This window comes from Notothenia rossii (assembly GCF_949606895.1).
Source record: "Notothenia rossii genome assembly, chromosome: 10".
Lineage (NCBI taxonomy): Eukaryota > Metazoa > Chordata > Actinopteri > Perciformes > Nototheniidae > Notothenia > Notothenia rossii.
Window position 1 is genome coordinate 17,309,100 of NC_136908.1, and position 24,977 is coordinate 17,334,076.

The 24,977-nt window shown below is 38.3% G+C and overlaps 2 protein-coding genes across 2 annotated transcripts; one reads left to right on the forward strand and one right to left on the reverse strand.

The window, feature by feature from the left end:
- Nucleotides 1-314: 314 nt before the first annotated feature.
- On the forward strand, nucleotides 315-8,491 carry rnf5 (ring finger protein 5). The gene is made up of 6 exons (XM_079653803.1): nucleotides 315-721; nucleotides 4,419-4,437; nucleotides 5,380-5,492; nucleotides 5,577-5,634; nucleotides 5,722-5,833; nucleotides 6,503-8,491. Exons 1-6 carry the CDS (start codon nucleotides 504-506, stop codon nucleotides 6,619-6,621), a joined length of 639 nt encoding a protein of 212 aa, XP_079509929.1. The 5' UTR covers nucleotides 315-503; the 3' UTR covers nucleotides 6,622-8,491.
- A 123-nt stretch (nucleotides 8,492-8,614) lies between these two features.
- On the reverse strand, nucleotides 8,615-24,333 carry slc44a4 (solute carrier family 44 member 4). The gene is made up of 22 exons (XM_079653802.1): nucleotides 24,118-24,333; nucleotides 19,383-19,431; nucleotides 19,126-19,199; nucleotides 17,780-17,858; nucleotides 17,600-17,699; nucleotides 17,371-17,502; nucleotides 17,133-17,193; nucleotides 16,776-16,896; nucleotides 14,837-14,920; nucleotides 14,483-14,595; nucleotides 14,100-14,222; nucleotides 13,571-13,670; nucleotides 13,343-13,435; nucleotides 13,085-13,187; nucleotides 12,195-12,454; nucleotides 11,792-11,886; nucleotides 11,364-11,467; nucleotides 11,151-11,224; nucleotides 10,935-11,005; nucleotides 10,104-10,198; nucleotides 9,928-10,012; nucleotides 8,615-9,551 (listed from the first exon to the last, which is right to left on the reverse strand). The coding sequence occupies exons 1-22, from the start codon at nucleotides 24,155-24,157 to the stop codon at nucleotides 9,415-9,417; spliced, it is 2,193 nt and encodes a 730-aa protein (XP_079509928.1). The 5' UTR covers nucleotides 24,158-24,333; the 3' UTR covers nucleotides 8,615-9,414.
- Nucleotides 24,334-24,977: the final 644 nt, after the last annotated feature.

Here is a 24,977-nt window from a genome sequence, read left to right on the forward strand (position 1 = left end):
ACTTTTTATAATTCACAGGACCTAACCTCATGTTTATTATTTAAACACCTACTCACCTCAATGTTTATTGTATGTAACTACTACCTAAATGTGTACACATACATCATCATGGACAGTTCCAACACTTACAAAGACCAATAAATACAAATAAAACAAACTTTACAAATTATAATAATAATAAAACAAACATCATTCAAAAAACGACGTTAAAAAAACCTTAAAATAATTATGTTGGTCACTGTTAATATTTATGATGATGATGGTGATGACGATGATCACTAGTCTCTCCCATGGATAAGAACCTTTCCCCGCCCCCTCGTCTCTGTTTTCCCCGGAAGCGGAAGCCCAGATTCAAGTGGAGCGACAGCAGCAGCAGCAGCAGCCTCGGTCCGGTCCGCTGACGCTTGTAGTCGCCTCTGACACGGCTAACGTTAGCTCGGGTTTGGCCCGGTGGGGTTCGGTTGGGTTGGTACTTTATATACTTCACCTGCACAGTAAACATTATGTCGGCCGCGGATCCCCGGACCTCGAGTGACGGCGGGCCGGCCAGCAGAGGAGGATTCCCGGCTGGGGAGAGTAGCAACGAGCGCGACGGGCCAGGCGGCAGCAGCAGCGGCGGCGCGGAGGGCGAACCGGAGCGGGACCGGGCCACCTTCGAGTGCAACATCTGTCTGGACACCGCCCGGGACGCGGTCATCAGTATGTGCGGACACTTGTTCTGGTACGAGCCGGGGGGAGGAGTGGGTCATTTTGATGTGGAAGTGATTGTTGTTGTTGTGTGTTAAGCCCACCATAGTTTTCCATTTGTGCGGCCTCTTTTAAACCATCAGTTAGAAGTGTTTACCGGCCGAATCACGCCCAATAACACGCTTTAAGCAGTGTGTCTCCGCATGCATGATATGACAGTGATTCCCAACAAGAGGTACTTGTACCAGAGGGGGTCGTGCTGCAGGGTTCATGGGAATATGGTGGTGAAGCTCAACTAATTAAAACCATCTGATTAGGATTAAAACAGATATCCAGTCAGCTGTAACTTGATCATAATGTGGCTGGCCTTTTGTATTCCTTTTCTGCAATATAGTGATATAGTTGTGATAAATAAATACAAAACGTGATGCCTCACTGAAAGCTGTAACCCCAGATATTCAAATTGCACATGTGATTTGCTGCTCAGATCTTGTGAAGTGGCTCAGCCTGATCATACATTGTTGAATGTAGGTCAGAGGTCACCATTGCTCATTAACAGCCTCTGTGACACATTAACGTTCCGGTAAAACTGTCTGGGGATCATTTGCAGCTTTGAGATCAGGGCCACAATCTTTGTACGTGAATAACTGTGTTATAATAATAATAATTATAATAAGTTGATGAGACATGAGTCTGGCTTAATTTATACCTGAAACTGTAGTCAGAACAGCAAGTGCTTCATACTAAACCTGCAAAAGGGCTGGTTTATTGACACTTTACTTCGAACCACATACAGGAAGTCATTAGATTAATATTGAAGGATGTTTTCCGATTTGTGATAGAAAAAGCCGTTCCTTTGTTTTGTTTTTTTTTAAATAAAAAAGGCACAATTCATCTATAAATTGTGATTTAAAAAATAACTATCAGCTATATTCCTACTCAATCAAATTGTGATACAAACTTGCTGCTGTGAGGTATTTAGGAATTGTTCATATCATAGTTTAATAGCTAATCAATACTGAAAGTAGGTTCTTCTTTAACTGTGATTTTTTTTTCCTTTCTCTGTTTTAATCAAAACTTGAAAAAGGCACAACCTTTAAACAACTTCTACAAATGCAGTGACGTGTGCAAAGGCTCATTCACGAGTGTTGACTGAAGGCCGTGTTGCTCGCAGGTTCAGGCTAATGTGAGATTAGAGAGAAGAGATTGGGATTAGGGTCAAACCTAAGGGCATTATAATCAACAGTAAAAGTCATACAACAGAAGAAGCGACTTCTTTAAACCTATAAATGACGTACGTTAAGTAGATTTAAATGATAATCATCTGTTTGGGTCTGCACACATGTTTTTTAAACAGAGGTGAGGTTTAAGGAAGTAGATAGTCGGGCGCTCTGCTGCATATAAACAGTTGTCTCTGTGAGTACAGATGTTATATTATCCTCAGTGTCGAGGTTTCTACTCAAAGGAACTGCCATCTGTGGCAAACACACCAGAGAAGCCCACTTTTTTTATTTATTAGCTGCGTATGACAATCATGTGCAAGATGTGACATAACTTGACCTAAACCAGGGTTTTTAACTGCCCATTCAGCCCAGAAGGGATGTTTGGAAATTAGAAACTAGCTGCAAAATTGATGATTAATATACTCACAGGTAAATGTGACTACTTGTCACATCTACAAGGGGAAAGTTACTTTAAAAAAAAAAAAAACTGTGTTTACTGAAAATGCAGAGCAGTGTGCAGGCTGTAAAATAAGGTGTGTTCTGTTTAAATGTTTACAATAAGTGCACAGGGTCACAGTGCCTGATGCTGTTTTCATTATCTTATTATATCTTCATATTGGGTTTGTTGTAAATGTTTTACATTTGATCAGTGAAATTCCCCTCAGTCTCACATGCAATTACAATGAGGCTGCTGTGTTTGAGGAGTTGATGTAACTTTGTTGCTAAGTTACCTCTCTCATCTTCTTGTGATGAAACTGTGATGAAACCACCAGCAAGGAAGAAAGGTGTTGATGTCAGATTACCTTTGCAACCTTAAATCGAAATTGCAAAGTAAATTGCACATTAGTTTCACTGGATAATTGAACATAAAAAACAAGGCCAATTTTAAGGCAGATGGTGTCATAATTCTATAACCATTTATGTGCAATCAACCGTAACTTCATAATGATGAGTTAATGCAAAATAATTGTCTATTGCCACTTGACGATCAGAGGGGATTAACTAGATAACAATCCAGTCTGGGGTTATGTACATATTGTAATTTATTGGTATTATTAAATGATTGGAGTCACATAATTGAGTCTGTGCAGTCTGGCCTCAATGAATGGCTATGGAGCCTCCTATTGGAAATAAAGCAGTTATTTCAGGTCACCAGAGCTCCGCTATATGTGTGGCCACATGTTCGATCAAAGTTGAATGAGTTGTTATGTTAACGTGAGCCTTACCCTTTGTTCAGCTGTTGAAGCTACAGGAATGCCAATCTCAGCGGCGATCTGTTGGCCGGTGTTACAATAGCACTGAGCCGAGGTCGATATGTGTGGATAAGCCTGCCGATTGGCACAAGGTCGTGTTTTGCTTTATGGTTTGTTTATGTTGACGTGTAAGGTCAGGATCCACCCGAGGCAGCAATGTGTTGAATGTTTTATGGCTGTGAAATACCGAAAGTGATAAAAACAAGGCCTTCCTGTTTCTCTGCAGTTATTTTGCTGCTGAGGCTTGCCTCAAAAAGAATCTCTGACGGAGGCATTTAGAAAGATCAAAAACATTGTTTTGAGTTTCACGGTTAAATACTGAATACAAGTTTTCAGTTACATACTCTGCCGTATTTTTTAAATCCAGAACATACCTTCATGACAGGAAGCTTGTAGACATTTGTTCAGATGTGTAATTTATAATGCATATTAGACTATGACCATGATTATGTTATTCAGAGCTTGAACTGAAAACCCACAAGACAAACACTTCATGAGTTGTTATGGGTTAGTTCAGTCCCTTTAACCCACCTTCATTTGTCAGGTACGGCGCCAGAGTTTTCTATTGTGGGAACGTTTGAACTGATGAAAGGTGTATAAAACTGAAGTCACCAACTGTATTTCATGGTTTTCAATCACTATTTCAAGACATATTTCTTTGTAGTGACCATTATTGTGGGAAGAACAGAGTTAGAAAAGGTGTAAGAGGTTGAGGTATCCACTGTGTTGTTGTCGGACTCCTGAAAAAGCTTCTCTGATGTGGCGCTTCATCAAACCTTCATGCTTATCTTCCAGCATGCCGCAGCAGCAGGTCTGCTGGCAACAGTTGAAGCCAATTAGCACTAATGAGGGGAGCAGGGACAGGTTTAATTAGCTACCTCGTTACGAGCAGGTGGTTCTGCCTGGTGGGCTTCCCTACACCAAACACGGGGGAAAAACCTAAGAGATAGCCAGAACAGACTTTCATGTATTCTATCCATTAAGATAAGTCTTGCCTGTTTTATGTCATATTTAACTATTATTAATGATTTAATTTGGGTTTGACAATAAAACATTTTAAAAAACTCACATTCGCTTTAAGGTACTGGGATGGACATTATAATTTGTTTGACCTTTTTCAGATATTTGATTGATTTAACAATTATTGCATTAACCTAGACAACAATTGTGTCCAGGAATGTTGGTGCCGTTATTTAATAAAGAAACAGTTGTTTGAATGCAAACTAAAAATATGTTTCTTTCTCTGTCTCTACAGCTGGCCATGTCTTCATCAAGTGAGTATTCCCTCTGTTGTGTCACTCTTGGCTTTGCCATGGACTTTAAACAGCTTGAATGGCTCTATGACTGATTGATTAACTGATAATGAAAATGATTGTAAACATTCACATGGACTGGTCCACTTATTCACTTCCTCAGCCGCTGTAAGACAGTTCATTTCAAGGCCAGTCGAAGCATTTGATGTCAAACCGTGACTATCGTGCCTGTTTCAGTCACATGAACCAGTTGTATTGATGTCACACTGCCAGACTGCAGCAAAGCCGTGCATACATTAAAACCCCTGTGTGAGCGAGCTGCTGCTGAGTAGGGCCTTCTACCTCCAGCATGTTAACCTACATGTAATGAGCACACGGCTGTGATGTAACTTCAGTGTGGAAACTTCACCTGTCCATTGACCTGGTGCATCTTAAACATGCTAATGCGCTTAATGCTCTGTTTACTGCGGTTTTCTGTCTGCTACTCCCTCATTTACCATGGAGAGCTGTACTTGCTCTCAGTGTAGCAACACAAACATCTCATACTGTTGATTCAAGTCAATAAAACATTATTGGAACCATTTATGGGAATATAATGACTGTTAATCCCAAGTTTGTGGTAAGAATGTACTGCTGGGGTGAGGTTGAATGAGTCATAGTACTATGAATAATAAGGCTTTCTTTGTGTAGTACTTTTCATACACAGGATGCAGCTCAAAGTGCTTTAACATTATGGCAAACAACTCTAATGTTTTGCTTCTGTGCCTGTACTCCAATGGATTTGCACAAGTACCATACAACCTGAATTCAAGCAATCCAAACTAGCCCTTTAAATCTTTAGTTTTTCTTTATATATTAGGTATATAATTTGGCACTGACCCCAGTATTTAGACAGCAAAAAACGGGGTTCATCTGATCAGTGTTGGAATATGTTGACATTTCGCCCTCTCTTGCTCCGTCTAGTGGTTGGAGACGCGGCCCAGCAGGCAGCAGTGTCCTGTGTGTAAAGCGGGCATCAGCAGAGAGAAAGTCATCCCGCTTTACGGCAGGGGGAGCTCCAGCCAAGAGGACCCCAGGTAACCTGAGGGTCTGCAGCGCTGTGTGGGGATTCTTTGTGATAGCTGTATGGTTGCCTTATGATTTCATGCTTCTGTGCTCAGGTTGAAAACTCCCCCTCGGCCACAGGGACAGAGAACAGAGCCGGAGAGTCGGGGCGGGGTGAGTCCGTTTACCTCCACTGTTTGAGATCAATATCCTCTTTTATGTTTATGTTATTTAAAAACTTTATTTCTGTTTTTTCCTCAGATGTTTCAGGGTTTCGGGGACACCGGCTTTCACATGTCTTTCGGCATCGGTGCTTTCCCCTTCGGCTTCTTCACCACAGTCTTCAACGCCAACGACCCCTTTCACAGAGCAGGTAAACAAAAAGACACAAACAAATCTGATGATGACAAGTGAATGTGAAACATACTGTAAGTGTAGTCTGCTTGATGTTTTTTATATCATTCAAACCGAGGAGACACCATTTGGAAAGAGTTAAAAACTTGAAGCTAGAAGTTTCAAAAACTTGCTTTAGTATATGATAATATATATAACTATGATAAGGTAATAGAGAACATTTATGTTTAAAAAAAGGTGTTTTTTTAATTGGATTGGAAAGCCGAAATGTAGCAAAAACATTTCTATGCTTGGCTGAGAAAGAAAAGTTGGTGTATTGATTATAGTAAAATGCAATGTAAATATATTTCGGAAATAAATTCTGATTTTCAGTGAAGCATTTGATTTCAACATCCACTGAAGATTCTCGCTCTGCAAAAGAGACAATATTTTTTGTATATTTTACATAGATTGTTCGACATTTGGCTAAAAATCTGATGTAAAGTCTGCTACTAAACATGCCTAAAAGTAGCTGAATTATCAGTGACCAAATGAATGTGCTGTTGTGTAGCAAAACAATTGCAGAAAGCCTGTGATGGATTAGTTTGATTTATAATTGGAATAAATCCCCATCTCAACAGCATAATTAAAGTTAATATGCAACATCCCCTGAGACACTGGTGTAATAAGCGTTCCCCCCTCTCATCAGACCAGTATGCAGGGGATCAGCAAGGCACCCCTAACCTCAACAACGGCAGTAACAACTGGCAGGACTCCCTCTTTCTGTTTGTGGCCATCTTCTTCTTCTTCTGGCTGCTGAGCGTGTGACGTGGACCGGAGTCTCTGGATCTATGAGCAAGAGGGAGGAGTGCGGGAAAAAACCCCAAACTAAACTAAAGCCACAGACACACACTCATTCTACATTTCCTAGCATGTACTAACTTGAGAGAGTAGAGTATTGTGTTGGATCCCAAAACAAGAAGTACACGATGTATTATATCTATTTGGTTTTCCCCTCCTGGCAAAGGCTGGTTCACTTCCTCAGCCCCGGCTAACTGCTTCATTGATTTTTGTTTACCCAAGTTGTGCTTAAACCCAAAATCATGAATCACGTTGGCGCTTGCTTTCTTCATGCACCTGTACATAAACACACCCAGAACAATAACTGCTGGGGTTCAGAGACAGTATTAAGTGATCAGGGTATGTCATGGCTTTTCTTTTTTCTAAGGTGCGGAAGAGGTGGGTGAAGGATAATTTGGGGCAGAGACTAGTTCTGTGTTTTTTTGGTTTTTCTCATTCCTCTTGTGGAGTTAAATGAAAAGAGAGGGAAGGCTATTTGCTATTTCTTACTCTAGATGGCCAAAGAGTAGCGGATGATTCATGTCCGATGTCAGGGGGGTGGAAAGTGTAAATGATTTGTGTTCCTGTTTACAGTTTCCTTGTGAATTGAACAAGAACTCCTAGAATTAGCGACTAATGCTTGAGAACAGAAAGACAAGTAGAAATAGCACGGATGGATTTTTTTATACATTTGTCTTAACGAAAACCTGCCATTGCACTGTGAAGTCATTTGTAGACGCAACTGTCCTAAAGATTGGAGCGTGTGTTGGCGTGTAACCACTTGTTGTGTCTTTCCTCACAAAGCTGTACAAACAAGGGACGATTTAGCCCCAGTTTGGGAGATTTTTTCGCATCAACACGAGCAACTTGAGAGTAAAAAGCAATCTGACACACACAGTTTGTTTATTAAAGAGCAAATTGTTGAGAGAGAAACGTTCTGACTAATAAAGTAGCTCAATAAGATCTACACAATATGTCATGAAGGCAGACTCGATGCAACGCACGAGCAGAATCCTTTCAGTCATTTGTTGAAGGGAGAATTTACAGGAAGCTTTCTGTCAAGGTGATTCGTTCTTTCTTGACTATGTGTCAGTGTGTCTGAGTGAGTGTGTAAACATTATATATTTGTATATATGAATATTGTAAATGCTGTTTTTACGTGTTTTCTGAGTGGATGACCAGCCACAGAGGGAGAAATGTTTGAGCGAGTTGGCCTCAAGATGCTTTTGTAAATCAAGTGAATTCCTTTTATTAGAATATGCTTGAAGCCCAAATAACTCCTACAAACTTCACCAATTAATTTAAATAAAGTTTGTCCTTCCCTGCTAATGTGATTTGATCTTTTGTACCTGACACAGTGGACCTTCATTTACTGAACACTGTTTAAAGCAGTTGAGCTAAACTAACATTCATCTTAATAATATCTGACAAGTTAAGGAAAAAGTGACACTCACTTCTTTCTTAGTCCACACACTTCTTTCAGTTTTATACTTGTTTTTGGCCCCACACAGCTCTCTGGAGCCACAAACTGCTTCATGGGAGTTTTTATTCACCACATATACACTATAACTTCCAAACATATTCAAACACATTTTGGTGTGTGATACCGCTGTAATTCATCTAATCTACATGCAATGGATCGGACAATAAAACATCACCCAGGGTCAGAGGAACTCAAGGTTTTCTGTGGGAGAAACAGGAGCTCGTCATTTCTTTCATACCTGTCTGTTCAAGCTACTTTTTGTATTATAAGGCTTATGTGACACTAAGTGGTGGAAGTCACGATTTGACAGAGTTAAATGGGAGACATTGTGCAAAACCAAATGATGTAAGAGATTAAAACTTAATTAAAAACAAATCCTTTTGTTTTGAGTTGTCTTATCTACATTTTAATATTATGTAATTGGATTTAAAAAACAATACATATATATTTGTTTAAGCTGTGTATGTCATCTGTTTAATAATTCAAGCAGAAAAGGAAGATTTTCTAAAGGGTCATTTTTTTTTATGGTTCTGTATTTGCAGGCTTCACAAAAGGAAGAAACATGTAAATGGGTTATCTGATAAACAAGAAAACCAAAGAATAGTAAATAATATCAACCATGATTGTTTACATGTACAGGAGCATCTGTGAAGGGGAGTGACAGTGACAGTGTCGGAAGTACAGTAGGTTGATGGAAGACAAACAGTATTGTCATGTACATATTAACAACCTATCCATATAATCAGTACCATTATTGGGATTGTAAATAATGTTTTGTGTTTATAACTTTTTTTTTTTACAAATATCTAAAAATATTACTTTTTACTGTTGCTATTCATTTTTTTTCCATCTGATGAAAATACATCTTATGAATCATCCACGAAAGAACGTGATTCAAAATAGAAAATAACTTGCCGCAGGTAAAACTCTTACTTGCATTAAAAGCCATTAAACTGGATTAACAAACCCAAGATAAATAAGTCTGAAAGGAACGGAGATACAGTTATAAGCCAGTAAAAATGGTTAAGAATTAAATAAAATTATTTGGGGATTTTTTGTCATGACACAAAGAAAAACAATTTTAACAAACAAATACATTTGATGTCTAAGACACTTTGAATTTCACAGTCCTTTCATGTGCACAGTCATTAATACCACATTTGCATATATACAATAAAAAAGAAAAGGTGCAAAATCAGCAAATAAGTTTCAGTAGACTTGTTTGAAAAACAATTGAAAAGGTATTAAAAAATATAGATCCTGATATTCTGTGACATTGTTAGTGTGGCATCATAAACCTAGGTGGTGAAATTATTTAATTCTTTCCCTTTAACCTTTTTCGGGGCTTTGTTGGATTTGTTGAGGATCTTCATGAGGTTTTTGGACATAAAGTAAGGCTTCTGCAAAGATCCATCGTTGCGCTCCAAATCCTCCACTGTGAGAGGGAAAGACACATTGTGATCAAACAGAGCATGTGTGCTTGATTATGTGCGTATTGTTCAATACAAACATGTATCCAAGTTACATTTTAAGCTTCTTAGCTTCAAATCAACATGTAAGAAATATTTGACTATATTTGCAAGTTTTAAAATCTTTCCACAAAAACATAATGATCATACCAACGTGAGGAGGAAACGGGCACCGTGAGAGGCAAGGGAGAACACATTTGTTGATCCATTTTCTAACTCTTATCTAAATTGTGTTTCTCCTGTGTTTGCCCCCTGCCTCTCACGGCTTCAATAGGTTCCTCATGTTGGATGTATTTCTATATCAACAACATGAATGGTGCTAAACTGTAAACATCTACTCACAGAAGCAGAGGAAGAGTGTATCGACACACATGTTGTACACACTGAAGAATCCGTGGGCTATGAGGTAGCTTCCAAACACCACCGTCTACAAAAACAGATGTGAAAGAAAGAAAGGATTTATAACATACTTTGAATTTGTTTACGTTAAATACTGAGGAGAAACATTTGTGACTTACAATAATTGGCATCCAGTAGTAGTTGAGGGTTTCAGAGCGGAAGGTGTTGCCTGGTAGCGATATTCGTCCAGAGAAGAAGAAGAAGGACAAGACGCCTGGAAAAAAAATAAGATTTCAGTTTCTCCTTCCATTTCCTGTTATGCATTTATCTAGAAGTGTATTGGGCTTCACTGTATAAGAACACGTCTTTTGGATTATGTTTACACAATATTCTGTGAGATAAAACTAAAATAAAAACTGATTTTAATCAAACACATCACATGTAACACGATGGTGATTGAGCCCACTGGATAGCGTAGGGCAATATTTATATATTTGCATTAGCTGCTCTCAGTATTTGTACCTGTAGTACGAAACTGTATTTGCTGTTAACACCAGTAAATAGTGTCAAATCCACCAGGACTGAAATCTGAAGCATTGCCATTTAAAACAATGCAAAGTCCTACATTTGACTGAAGGGCTCAGTATTCTCAGTACTGCATGTTGGATAGTAGTTTGCTGTGTATGACAACTTCTGTAACAAGAGACTGATGACGTGTGTAGGTGAGAATAGGCCAGTCACAGATCTCCTTGAGTCAGCTTGAAGCTGTACAATCAAGGGCAAACACTCTTAGGTGTTTTCAAAGGGAGAATGAAAAAGCACACAGTTATCCACGTGTTTAAACAATGTCTTAACTCGGGCCTCTCTGACAGCTGGCTTTCCACTCCACCCTCCAGGATGGCCGTGTAGAACAACCATAAACACTTTTGGTTTTCGACAAGAACAGACAACACAACATATGAACCCGTTTCTCTCGTGTTACCCGTCCCAATACATGGCGTCATCCTTACCCACTCCTGCGACCACAAGGAGCTTCCCGAAGAACAACAGCAGGTCTGTGACTTTATCCAGCACCACAACCCTAAGGGACACACAGTCAGAAAAGCACAACATTATTCACCTAAACCGCCTAACACAAGGATATATATTCATGTCATGCGCTGGGCAGACACCATGAGGTCAGCCAGCATTGGAATTGAACTCATGATCATGATTTTAACACAAACCTCACTACATTTCTCATGAGTAGCATGAAAGCATTTTTGGCTGAGACACAGAAGTTTGTCCCATAAATGGCAATCTGTGGGAAAACAAAATCACTTGTTTTAGAAAATAAATATATACAATACATTTTATTAAAATACAACATACTGTATAATATTGTAAATGTTTGTTTCTAAGGGACTGATTTCAACAACTGTACAATTCTCTGTCCTCACCATGATGTAAGCGTTCCTGTTGAGGAACTTTATGAACTTCTCCAGACACCAGAGGCAGCACTTCATGCAGCACAATATGAAACGTGTACATGGATTCTGAGCCTCTGGAGACAAAAAGACAAAATAAGCAGCCTGTCATTTAACAGAAAACATTCACTTCCAACTCTTTTCCACTTGTAAACAGCCTGCACATCTTTAGTAGCAATGTATCCACTGAGACATTTGGAAAATAAACTGGAGGTTAATCAACATAATATGTCATGAGATTCATATATGATGTATCTAAGACTAAAAGTGGAACTGCTGAATAAAAAACACTTTGATAAATACTTCTAAATATTAGGACTTTTTACACTGAAGCACATGTAACAAGAATAAACATAAAAAAGATGAGATGTGAATGTTAGATGAGGGTTTATCTGCCTTACGTCTGGTTTTGTGGTCGATGTACTCCAGAATCATCCTCGCTATCTGCACCAGGGTCAGGATCAAAGCACCAAACGCCAAAGAGCCCACATGGTACCTGAAATGCAAAGAAATGAGGCTGAGGTCTGCTTCCACACACTGTTATGTTGTGTGTCTAGTGCGCCCTCTAGAGGAAACTGCTTCACACAGTATTTTTTGTGAAGCACTCTTGAGTACTTTTAGGTTAAAAAGGTTCCCCTTTGTGCATTACCCTCGGTAACGTTATCATGTCACTAGAATCACAAGACAGTAAACCAGTAATAGCGGCCTTTGGGACTGCAGGCATTCATTTGGGCCTTTTTTGGCAGGGATGGACACACCTGCTGTAAGAGGATGTGACCATGTGACAGCAGCTCATCAACCCACCTGAGAGAGCGTATGAAGCTAGCAGACAAAGGAAAGTAGGGGATGTCGCCGGGTTTGTTGAAGGCCCAGTAGTAGGAGGCGAAGGCCCCTGCCAGCGTGCACTGGCCCAAGGCGATGACGAAGTTGACACACCAGAGAAAAGCCACCGCGTTGTAGATCTGCAGGTTGAAGAGGTTCCTCTGGAAGAGACCCTCCTCATTGTATTTGATGAAGATGCAGCTGGCTGAGGGGCAGTCTGGGTAGTCTGACGTGTTGAAGTTCTGAGAGAAGAATGAATGAGTGAGTGGGTGATGGAGAAAAAGAAAGTGGAATGGTGCAGTGGTTGAGAGGCTGTGAAGAGTCTTAGCATAAACAGTATGACGTCTCCTCGTACTTATCAGATCATGCATTATCTTTGGTGAAAGGACATTTTATGTTTATCCCTTTCTGATGGCTAGTCATTTAGTTTTAGAGGGGAAATAATTGTATGATAGTAAGTGATGGTAATTTGACTGTTAACAGAGCCAAATGAATTCTACTTGCCAATTCAACCAAAGATATCAATGTAAGAAGTTTACAATGTAGGTCACAATTTGTATCGAGTGTTATTATGATGAATTTAGATCTAAAATCATGTGTAAAAGTGTAATCTAGCGTAAACAACTTGAACAAATGCTAATACAAATGTGTAAACTTACAAAACACATCTGAAATACACAACCAAATTCCACAAATGAAAGAAATATCTGTGAATACGTACACACATTCCTAATACTTTGTATGTATAACATTTGGAAAGACATTTGTTTACAAGTTTACATTTTTGAATAAAAAAGGCACTTGTGGATATTAATGCTATGAAAGAAACATTTTGAGATAAACTTCTCCGTGTTCCCATCCTGCCGACTCACCTGAGGGTCACAGTCCACAGAGCCGTTGATACTCTTGCAGTCGTTCATAGTGGAGTTCAGAGCCACCACTCTGTAGATGGGGCCTCCTGAAGTGGCCAAATATCTTTCATTCATCAGTTAAAGAGAACAACAGACACTCTGGACTTTATAGAAGTGCAGCTTAGATACATGTTTACTTTGATCTGGCAAAAGGCACACTGTGACTGACAGCATGCATAGAAATACAAAAACAAATGCAAACATAAAAATTAAGGATACAAAGCAGTGGCGCTCCAGTAACCGACGCACACCAGCACGAGAACGAAGGTGACCAGAGGGTAGAGCAGAGAGGACATCATGTGACTGATTGCCCTGTTGAATATTAACACACACATTTAAAGTTATGCACTCTTCACAGAAAGATTAAAGGACAACATAGACATGGGTTAATATAAGGGGTAATTAAAAGAGAGTAAAATAAGTTTATTGTACACCGTCAGGACTCACTTGCTGGACTCCTTGATGATGGCGATGGCGATGAGGATTCTGGTCCTCAGGAAGATGATGGTCAGGAGAATGATGGCCTCCGCCACAGATATGATTATCACTGAGAGGGAGGAGACAAAAGCGTGACAAGAAGGAAAAACTCCTACTTAGGCGCAAAAATGTGAGCTGACATAATTCAACACGGAATACAATTACAGTTGCGGAGAGCAGTTACTTTTAAATTAAGGTTATCTTTTACCAGAAGCTATTTACAATGTCATAAATCAAGTGGTGTTATAAAACTGAAGTGTCTTCTGTGTACCAACAATGGTTTTATTGCATTTATTTTTGGATGTGATTTGGCCTTATGATGCCATTAGTTATTTCCTGTTCTACTATTTGCCAAAGTAAAAGCTTCGTGGTTGAAACATTGCCAAAACAGGCTATTTAAATAAGCTTTAAATAATACAAGCTTTATAGAATAAGCTTTCATTACAAGTAAACAGTACAGAAAAACATTATTTTTCATGATCTTGGTAAGCAGACTTACGGAACGCCAGCCAGGTCTCTTGGACTTGCAGGTAAACGTTAAAGTTGGTGGTGAAACCGATGTTAGAAATTGTAGCAGAGGCATTCTTGTAGTTACTATATTCCCAGTAGCAGTGCCATATACCTGCAAGAGGAAAAACAACAATGTAACAGTGAGAGGCTACGTAGCTTTACATATAACTTTTTACTGTTAATAGCTGTTCATGCAATCAGTTAGAGTTACTAAGAAGAATATTTAAAATACTTAAATTACATATTACATTTGAACAGTGGACCAAGTTATTTATCTAGTCTTTAGCTTTTCCGTTACACACATTTTTATATACATGTTGCTTAAGAAATGTTTCTGGGTAGTGGGAGACACTGAGGTCTCTATGTGTTTACCGTATGCCCCTGCACCCAGGAGTCCTGCGATGAGCACCCACACCATCACTGGAGCGGTGAATCTCAGCAGCAGCAGGAACAGCATGCTGACCACCATGGCTATTACCAGACCACTGAGAGGGAATATAACATGGGTATTACGAAAAAGAAAAAAAGGGTATAGAAAACATGAGGTTAATATAATACCAGAGATGAAAGTGTAATAAAGAATGAAGACGTTTATGATGATCAAATCATACACTATTCAATTGTAAGACATAGATTAAAAGACTACTGAATATGTATGAATGTATATCTGCATTAGTGCCAATAATTGGCAGTGTATGTGAGGTGTAGCTCTGCAGGGTAACTCACACGAGGATCCACGGCCATGACGACGCGAAATCCTCAAAGATGCGGATGCCAATGTCTCTGGCATTGAAGCCATTCACAATGTCCCTAATGACAAAAAGCAAGGACAAGATGCATCAGTAAAAGTGAGAAGTAAAAAAGGCCTAGTGAAATAAAAACAATGAAGATAGAAGGGTAGAGTAAAAAAATGTGTTAATAAACAAACAATGAACACTACGACGGAGTATTAGGGCCACACTTAGAAGGAAAAAAAACACAGGAATTTCGAGAATAAAGTCGTAATAGTACGAGAATAAAGTCATAGTTACGAGAATAAAGCCGTAATGTTACGAGAATAAAGTAATAATTACGAGATTAAAGTCGTAGTTTCATAAGTGACTTGAGAAGCGGACTTGGAGGAGATTGTCTCCTTTCTGCAGGAGGAAATGGCTGGTTCTGGCCGACTACATTACATTGCATTGCATTCAGCTGACGCTTTTATCCAAAGCGACTTACAATAAGTGCATTCGACCAAGAAGATACAAACTTGAAGAAAACAGAATCATATAAGTACATCAGGTTTCAATTTTCAGTCTGCGGCGGAAGATGAAGGCTTTCTGCTGTCCTGATTTCAATGGGGAGCTCATTCCGATTCCACTACAAGGCTATCGTTCGACTCCTTCTGGATCCAAAGCCTTGATTACAAGTCTCAGTTTCTTGTGAAACAACAAATCCCTTTGAACAGCTCGTAGATGTAACCAACGATAGCCTTGTAGTCGGCCAGAACCAGCCATTTCCTCCTGCAGAAAGGAGACAATCTCCTCCAAGTCCGTTTGGTTCTTTCTTCGAAATAATAGACATAGTTTCTTGCACAACCTTTTCAAAGTTCTAATACTTATGATAATCTGATGCTGATGTGCCAAAGGATTAAGTATTTCGTTATTTGAGAAACCTAAACTAAAGTACTGCTTCACAAGATGCTCCACATGTAGGACGTTGCTGTTGTCTCCTTCTGAAGTCACTTACGACTTTAATCCATAGACTGTATATATAAAGCTTTAATCTCGTAATTATGTCTTTATTCTCGTAACTATGACTTACTTTTTTTTTTTTTTCTAAGTGTGGTCCTAATACTCCGTCGTAGAATACAGCCTGTTGGAAGTTACAAAAATAAATGAAGTGGTAAAGACTAAAAAGATAAACATAACCCCAAAGAATCAGAATAGAGAAAGAGAGAATGGAGAAATGAATCTGCTGTAAGAGAGATACACATTACTTTCTACTAACCCCGTAAGTCACAAGCGAGTGTTTCACACAGCATCTAAGGCCACAACAGCAACTACAAACTATCTGCTACACTAAGAGCCGACACAAACACTCATGAAGACCTACCGTGTGCTGGTGATCAGGAGGAGAGAGAAACAGGGTTAACATTTGTATCTGGTGTGTCCTTATATGGGATTTACAGTTTTTTACTTCCTCTTTGGCTCGATTATTGAACTAGAATTACAACCGTAATTTTAAAACCGTAAATTCAAATCTCTGAACAATGCTCTTGTTATTCTCACCAGATTTTAATTTGCCATTGATTCAAGTATACTATACACATAAGCATAGCGTTTTTCTTTGTATTATATCATTTATTGATCTTTCCTTGTAAACTTTGACCTACAGTTGAAAAAAAACATCTAAATATTCTGAAGAGTAAGGCTCACATATAAAACAAACTTAATTTCATTTGCAAACAATAACTAGGTTGTTCGGGAACAAATGAAATGCCTTGAGTAAGTTACCACCTTTTGCAGAAATATATGTTATTGCCCATGAAACAGTTGTGATGATTACATCCAACACTTTGGAAATGTTAGGGTTGGTTCAAAGAAATTAGTCAAAGCAATTGATAAAAACAAAGAATGAGTTTTTCATTCAACCCACGATGAGGTGAGGAAACTCTGTATCTTACCCTGTGCCGTTCATCATTTGGTTGACTGTGTCGTTGACTGAGGAGGGTAAACCTGGAATTTCTGAGAAGAACGAAGGGACCCTGTCCAGTGCTGTGATATCGGGCAAACATCTCCCCAGCACTATCAGAACAGAAAATAATCAAATCAGCTTGAAATTGAAGACTATAATTTCCTTGATATCTAAGGCACTTTCCATCACAAGCCATCATGCATCGAATACACAACAGTGACAATAAGTTAATGTACATTCTAAATAAGCAGCCGTATGAAACTCATACCCTCTGCTATAGTGCTAATGTATCATCAGACCAATATTAATATGGATGTAATGTAGTCTATAGGAGCATTAAACTCACCAGAGGCCGTGGGCATGTAGAAGAAAGGACACAGCTCCTTGTCCACAATGTCTTGAACACTCTGAGAAGAACATTATCACATAGTTTAACAATTACACGTGAATCAATCAAAGTGTACTATTTTGCAAATTATAAAGCATAATACAAAATGTTAAATGTACTAAAAATGATCAAAACAAATCTTTCATCTGGGATTTTTTTAAAGGAACACACAACGTTTTCTAAGAATGGGACTTACAAACTTAGTTGTTGCCAGGTCTATGGATGGCACACAGAGAGTTTGATTGAAAACTTCTGCTGGCTTTACATTAGGCAAATATGACATTATCCCCACAGCCCAAAACTGAGAGGGACAGCTCTCCACGCACACCTATAGGTAGAGAAAAAAGGTGATTATTTCTGGGACACTGGGATAGTACAGTTAACCGACCAGTATCATCAGAAACAACAAAAGCAGCCTTCTTTACCTGCATGGTTGGACACTGAAAACCGTTAAGGGCACTTGCCATAACATTAACAGATGTGGCACACTTGATGAAGTCGAAGTAGAACAGGTTGGGTCGGCCTCTGAGAGAGAAAGATTTGAAATACTTAAAATGCACATTCTTTATGTTAACGTTTTTCGAAAAGACGAGAGGTTGAATTACTCATTCTCTCCAATGCCGCAGAACCATCCAGTTGAGTTTCTTGGATAAAGAACATGTCTTGGGTCACCGAAAAGCCAAGCTAATAGGAAAAAAACACAAAAAAGGTAAGATATTGACAGCAAGTCACGCTCCATGGTTTGGCACTGAGGAAACGGTACTTCTGCAAGAGGGCAGTGTTATCATATTCAACCCCATTCTTTACCAGCATTTTAACAACAAATTGTAACAGTCTAATATAAAGATTGGGTCACAGAACACAATTGTTGTTGTCAAAATTAGTATGTCATCAAGCAAGATTTAAAAAAATATATACATTTGCATGCACCAAAGTGGCTTTACTGCCTTTTTACACCCCAGAATTTAGTGTGATACCAGCCATTGATGAATATGTTCAGTCCAACCACAAGAGGGCACAAAGGTCATATAAGTGCATCGTTTCTTCATCTGAGCTAGACACTATGTTAAGTATTTTATTAGGGATTAATTTAGCCCTTATGTTTTAACAATAGCCAGTAGATTCCTCCACTACAGCAACTCGACAATAGCTAACCAATGCTTTTGACCTGCCTCTATGGATCTGATTTGTTTGGGACGCACACAGTCGCTGACACATATTTGGCTTATCTGGCCTCTTTGTTGACTCGAGATAAGAGGGAGTTATAAGTGCTGGAATGAGTTTGATGACAGGGCAATAAAGAGCCGCTGACTGGATGTTGAAGTGGAAATCAGAATTTCGTACGTAATGATATTTCTCAACATATAAAACGTACATCTTTTTTTTTTAAGATGCATCGAGGAATTATGATGAAGAAATAGAATAGATTCATTCAAAGGGAAATCACAGGAGACACAAAACCTTAGTTAAAATAATATTTAAAAATATATATTATTGTGTCCCCCCAATAACTCTATTGAGTAATTGCAGATGTACTACCAAGGTAGAGAAACAAAGAGAGACACACATATTTGTATTGTCTGTATTTTGACAGAAAGACTGTAAAGGAAGTGGCACTTCCTTTTCTACCTTTCCCCATAAAATCACACTTTTAGTGTTTCGAACAAAAAAGGAGTGTGAGACAGGGAGTATAGAGGAACAAACTTTCGAATAAAAATACATAAATAATACTTCAAGGATTTCATTGAAATACATCTCAACATGTTAACAAAAACATCTATGTAAAAATGCACATTTAAGTTCACTTTGGTATTCCTGGTTATTCATGAAACTTGAAAAGACTATGCAATCTTTGTTTGCTATTTTTTCCAATTTAGTGGAACAAAGAAAGGACGCAGAGAGGAGATGGTGATATGTGGGGCATGTGTTGGTGCTGTCAGGTTACTCTCACCTAAAATCCCAACTGCTATGTAGCCCAGGAGGACCGCCATAAACAGGATACAGCAGATGATATCAGTGCACCCTCTGATGGAGGAAAGGGAGAGGTTATTGTAAACAGGCTGACCTTTGCATCGAAGTTTGCCTTGAGGGTGACAAACGTGATTCAGTCAACAGGAACTTTGGAAAAACACAATCTGCTGGGTTTAGGATTTGCAGTTTAAGGAGTTATTTGTAAAAAAAACAAAGAAAAACCAGGGACAGTGTTACCTTTTCTTCATGGGCCCATTGAACGTTGGGTCAAACTCAGCCGGTTCTCCTGGGAAAGGAAAACAAGACAAGTTAGCTTTGAATGAAAAGTAAATTAATCACTGACCGGTACAGCCTTATCATGAAACATTAGTCAGAGACTTCTGTGTTTGTTTACAGGGAGATTCTCAAGGACACATTAGTTTATCACACACTTCTGTAATGGCACTTAACCTGACATTTCCCCCTCAAGGAAATGCATTTAATCTGTGTGCTATACATGTGGACATGAGGAAGTACATTTGCATACACAAATAACTTTTTTATATTCTCTCTATTGCTCACTTTGAACATAGGTTACTTTCTTAGAGTTAATGAATTACATTTACAGGTGAATAAGGAAGTACTTTTAGAGACTAGAAAATGAATATTGATTCATGTGGGTTAGTTGCTCACAGGTCCTTGACAATTCAATTGCAATTACAGACGTGACAGGTATAACAGGAAATACATTATGTCACTGACGTGTCCTGGAACAGAAAGAAAGGTTGCCAGCACGACAAACCCTGGAAACCACTGGGTGTCGTTTAGCATACAGAACAAGAATGATTTTCATAAGCACAAAAGAGTTTGTTCACATTAGTTCCGAGGGAAAAGGATCAGGGTGGAAGAAAAGCATAGATACTAGCAGCTCGTGCTTATTTGTATATCATTTGAATTCAAAACATGGCTTTGGAAGGAGGGGGTATTGTCACAGACGCTAAGTTATTTTATTGGGGATATTAACAATATCAAAACATGTTTGAGGTGAGGCAAACCGAAGAACTTCCTCAAATGAGAGTCAGATCAGTGAGCCCCAATTAGCCTCCATTGCCTCATCCAGTCGGGCAGGAAAAACACAACCGACAGCTTGGAGTGCCATCCTTAGAACATGTAGACATCCTTTGGCAGGTGTAACACTATACCACAAATAATAACAAAAGTAAATTGTCTTTTTTGCGCTGCAGCACCAATAAATGTGTTGACAAAGAGTCTAGATATAATAAAAAGTGTTTCTCTGTCGGTTGTATGTGGGATTCCCATCTGATACATGCAAATGCAACCCAGTCTCATGGCATTTCGTGTTCACCGACACGATTTTTAATCTATTGATTCGTGTTCACCAACACGATTTCCCCCTTTTTTTCGTGTTGCACAGCACGATTTTAAAAGCAATGTATTTCTATTGGTAGTCTCACAGCATTACGTGTTATAGGAAGACCGGAAGCTGTGACTACCAATAGAAATACATTGCTTTTAAAATCGTGCTGTGCAACACGAAAAAAAGGGGGAAATCGTGTTGGTGAACACGAATCAATAGATTAAAAATCGTGTTGGTGAACACGAAATGCCATGAGACTGGATTGGCAAAAGGCTAACATGCTTGATTTGATTGGTCCCCAGCTCACCATAACATGTATCATGGCAGCTGGAGCAATGTATCTCCACTGACTGTAATATGAAGCAAACTCCTTTGTCAGGATTTCTGAGTAGGATGCAAATATTTGAAGAGGATGCACCAAGCTGGTAGCTTTTTCTTCTGCTCTAAGACTCAGTCTAGTAAACAAATACCAAAAATGCTAAACACACACATTCAGAATGAGGGTTTAACAAATGTTCACAGAGTGGCCAAGGAATTATGAAAAACGAATTATTAGAAACTTTATTTCCATGTCTTAGATAAGGGTTTTCCTACTGACACACTCTTATACATACAGTTATATCTGATATGGATGTTATATAAACAACAAACAAGTGTGTTAATGACAACAGGCAGCTGTACTAATCTACCCGTTTACTTGAAGGCAAAAATACCCTGTGTGTTTTCATCTGAAAAATTCAAAGCCCCACCACTGATGTAATAAATAAAAAATACATAGTATAAAAATAAATGAATAGACTTTGATATTTCTGCATGCTGCAATTTTTTTTATATTTTCAACTATTATAATTTGTTATTATGATTTTTAGTTCTATTTATTGTCCATCTTACATTATGCTATTAATGTGTCATTCCATCCCTGTTTTTATTGACATTTTATGCTTATTTTTCACTTATTTTAAGCCCTTTGTGTGGCATTTCTACAGTATAATATGTATTCAAAATTGAGATGCAAATAGCGTTTTGCATTATTTCTGTTTATATAAGACATGAATTTGATCGACTACATAATGCATCCGCGCTCATTACTGTTTCCAGAATCTTTGTTTGTTGAATGTGACAGAAATGACCCTGGCAGTGATACACACATTTCTCAACAGAGGAACCTGTTCTTCTGCCTTTTCCCATGCCTCCAGTGTCAGATTTCAGCTCTGCTAGGATACTGCTGTGAGTAAATGACAATGTGGAAACAACTATCTGTGACTGTGTGTGATACATTTTAAATGACTTCTCAGTTTTTATGCCCTCGTTAAAAGCTGGTGAAAAGCTTTAAACCAATGGACCTTGAACCCATCAGGCCGCTGCAGGATGACGGCTGTGAGGGTCATCACCTGACCTTGACTGAAGAAGGAACTGATCTCTAATTTCCCTTTACTTTGTGCATGTTGAGTAACACAATGAATCACAAGATTAATAATTTATTTCGGGCAAGAAATTAAGAATCAAAAATCAAAAATAAAGACTGTAAAGAATATGTTGTTTATTGTACAAAGTACAAACCTCACCCTTCTTTATAATTTACTGTGAAAAGAGATGACAACAAGGTTAATTGGTAACCTGCATTATACACTTGACTCTCCCAGGGTAAAAGAAAGAAAGTAAAAATAGTAATTCTTTCAAAGTGATGTGACGTAAGAGGGTAGGGGGTGTATTCATTCAAGTGTGATTGATTTGATTGTCAAAACTGTTATGTGACTCCTGAGTACCTTTATGGTTTACATGTCAGAGCCATGACAGCAACAGAAAGGATTTCTCATAAACATTCAAAGAGAAATTGGAGATAAATGTTTCGCAACAAACAACTATTTTCATTCTCAATACAAATGTGTATCAAACTTTTAGCCAATGAAATGTCAGAAAAAAGGGACAAATGCCCATTATAACTCTGCAGCGTTTAAGATGCAAAACCCAATCTTATTTGGTTGACCTAAACACAACAGAGCAAAAGCACGTTTGCGAAGCTGGAAACAGCAAGAGTATGTTGCTTTTGCGTGTGAAATGACACTTCATTGTTAAAGAATAAAAAATGTAGGTCCTGGTTTCAAAATGAGATGTCCACCTTTCAAAATGTTTTAAATAAACTCTACATCACACAGCTGAAATACAGAAGTTTCTTTAATCCTCACTCATAACACTTTCTATATAAGAAATGTTTTGATTCCGTATGACGAACATTATACAATTTTTTAAAAACAGGTGAACATCTTTTCAAAATTAATCAGAAATATCCACTAGTGTCAACAACAGTTTTGTTCCTTGTTGCCTTGAGCAACATACTTTTTGGTCAATGATTTGCAGCAACAAACCCCCTGCAACTGCCAAAAGTCACCTATTTCCTTAAAACTGAGTGTGTTCACACTTAGCAGACACACTGGTTGCATTTAACCCACAACACAGACATATTGTACAACATTCAGCCTAACTTGGTATGTCCAACATTTTAACTTCCTCATGAAGGCCAGCACAACAATGGGAAATTAGCAGGGAGCAGATTACAAATGGTGATGAGTTTAGGAAGAAGGATCATTTACACATAAAGTCTATTGTATGTTAAGAGAGGTTCACTTGTCACCCTGATAAGGAAACTGTCGGTTATGACACATCTTCTGTCCTCATCTTATTCTGGTGTTTTCTCTGAGGAGTCATGAGATACGGATGGATATTTACCTCCTGGGAGGGTTTGTTTACTCGAGCATTGAAAACCTCCCAGAATGTCAATAGACTTCGACTTGATCAATACTCCAAATACAAGCGTAAACAAGGATATGGATAAACGGAGAGTTGATACAACATTATATTCTGTTTCTTTTTTGATAGTGTAGTTCTCCTTCATCCTGTCTTTTTCACAACATCTGTCATTCAAAGACTCTGCTATGACTGCATGATCAATATTGAGGTAAAAAGATTGAATCAACAGAAAATCTATCTGCAACTATTGTGATATAAAAAGCACTAAAGTAATTGTGGAAAGGAGTGAGGACCCCCCTACTTGTTTCATTTGATTGTAGGATAGATATCTTTGGCTTTTGGTCTGTTGGTTATTTTTTTTTTTTTTATAATAACACTGTGATGGGCATTGTCCTCTTTGTTCTTATATTTTATAGACCAATCAATAATAGAGAAAGTAATGGGAGGATAAATCCATTAATGCTGAAATATTAAACTGATTAGCTGATGACAGAAAATGTATCAGAAACTTGTCTTATAATCAATTATTAAAATAAGTCATTATTTAAAGCTAAATCAACAACAAATCTCACGTTAAAGCTTCACCATAACCTTTGTTTTTGAAGAAGTTCAAGTATAAAATATGAAGTATTTTAAATGTAAAAAAGAAGAATGAAAATCTAATTATTATTATTATTTTTTGAAAATACATGTTTATGAAATTCATTTATAATTTGGTAAATCCAATTATTACATCCTTTAAATAAAAGAAAAATATAGGCAGAAATCATTATGAAAAGTAATAGCCAAAAGTATTTGGTTAAGTACTAGGTAAATAAGATGTTAAGGTTATGGTTCAGTCTGAGGTAACGGGCGATTTCAACTCACCATACTCCGAGTCCGGATTTGTCTCCTGTTTTTTACCCATTCTCCACCTTAACCTCCACCTCTTTCTTCGTTAACTTTTAAAACACAACTTCCTTTGCTTAAAGTTATTGTAAAACCTTCTTAGAAAGCAGCTAAAATCACTTTTGAAAGGAGCTGCACCGAGTCTGAGCCGACTCAGTTACTACGTGAGGAAATCTTTTTCTTCCTAGTAACCAGGCAGTGACGGCGCGAGCGCACCTGCAGAGGGATGCGCACCTGAGCGTGCCACCACAGATCGTTTATAGAAATAAGGGCTCACTCTGCTCCTGTTATATAAACCTAAACGTTTACTGCATTAAGATTAAGTGCATTTAATCAAAACCTATTTCGCCCCCCTGGCCTTTACCTACAAAATGGCACCAACTAGGAACATACTCAAAAGGACCACAAAGAAACATGAATGACTGGAAAGACACCAATACAACTTCGAAAAACAGCAGCAAGGACCACAAAGAGATGTGTTACACCTGAAAAGAGACACAAAAAGAATACAACGGTGCCCGTTTGTCATGTTTCAATGTAGATGTGGCGAGGCATTTTGCATATATGTTTCCAAGGGCCTATTGTCTCATAATCGTTATACCATAGTCTAAGATTTAAATATCTAACAGTACAACTTTGAATTAAATTTAAAAAAAACAGTTTAAAATGCACAATATATTATTATGGGTGAATTTACCAAACAGCAGTGGTTGGAGAAATACTGAGGTCTTTCACTTACAAGTATTATTTTAGTACATTTGTATGTACCTTGTCTTGTATTCTTGTTCTGCATCCTTCTTTTTGCCTTACAACCGAATAATCATTATTCCGTATCTCTT

Bases quoted from the DNA above. Each gene is read 5' to 3' on its own strand.
- rnf5 (XM_079653803.1), top strand. From the start codon at position 504: ATGTCGGCCGCGGATCCCCGGACCTCGAGTGACGGCGGGCCGGCCAGC. The intron at 5,635-5,721 runs GTGAGTCCGTTT...TTTTTTCCTCAG, and splicing joins AGCCGGAGAGTCGGGGCGGG to ATGTTTCAGGGTTTCGGGGA. The intron at 5,834-6,502 runs GTAAACAAAAAG...CCCTCTCATCAG, and splicing joins CGACCCCTTTCACAGAGCAG to ACCAGTATGCAGGGGATCAG.
- slc44a4 (XM_079653802.1), bottom strand. From the start codon at position 24,157: ATGGGTAAAAAACAGGAGACAAATCCGGACTCGGAGTATG. The intron at 16,897-17,132 runs GTGAGTTTAATG...CTGTTCTGATAG, and splicing joins CTACATGCCCACGGCCTCTG to TGCTGGGGAGATGTTTGCCC. The intron at 11,468-11,791 runs GTAAGGCAGATA...TTTTGTCTCCAG, and splicing joins CATCGACCACAAAACCAGAC to AGGCTCAGAATCCATGTACA.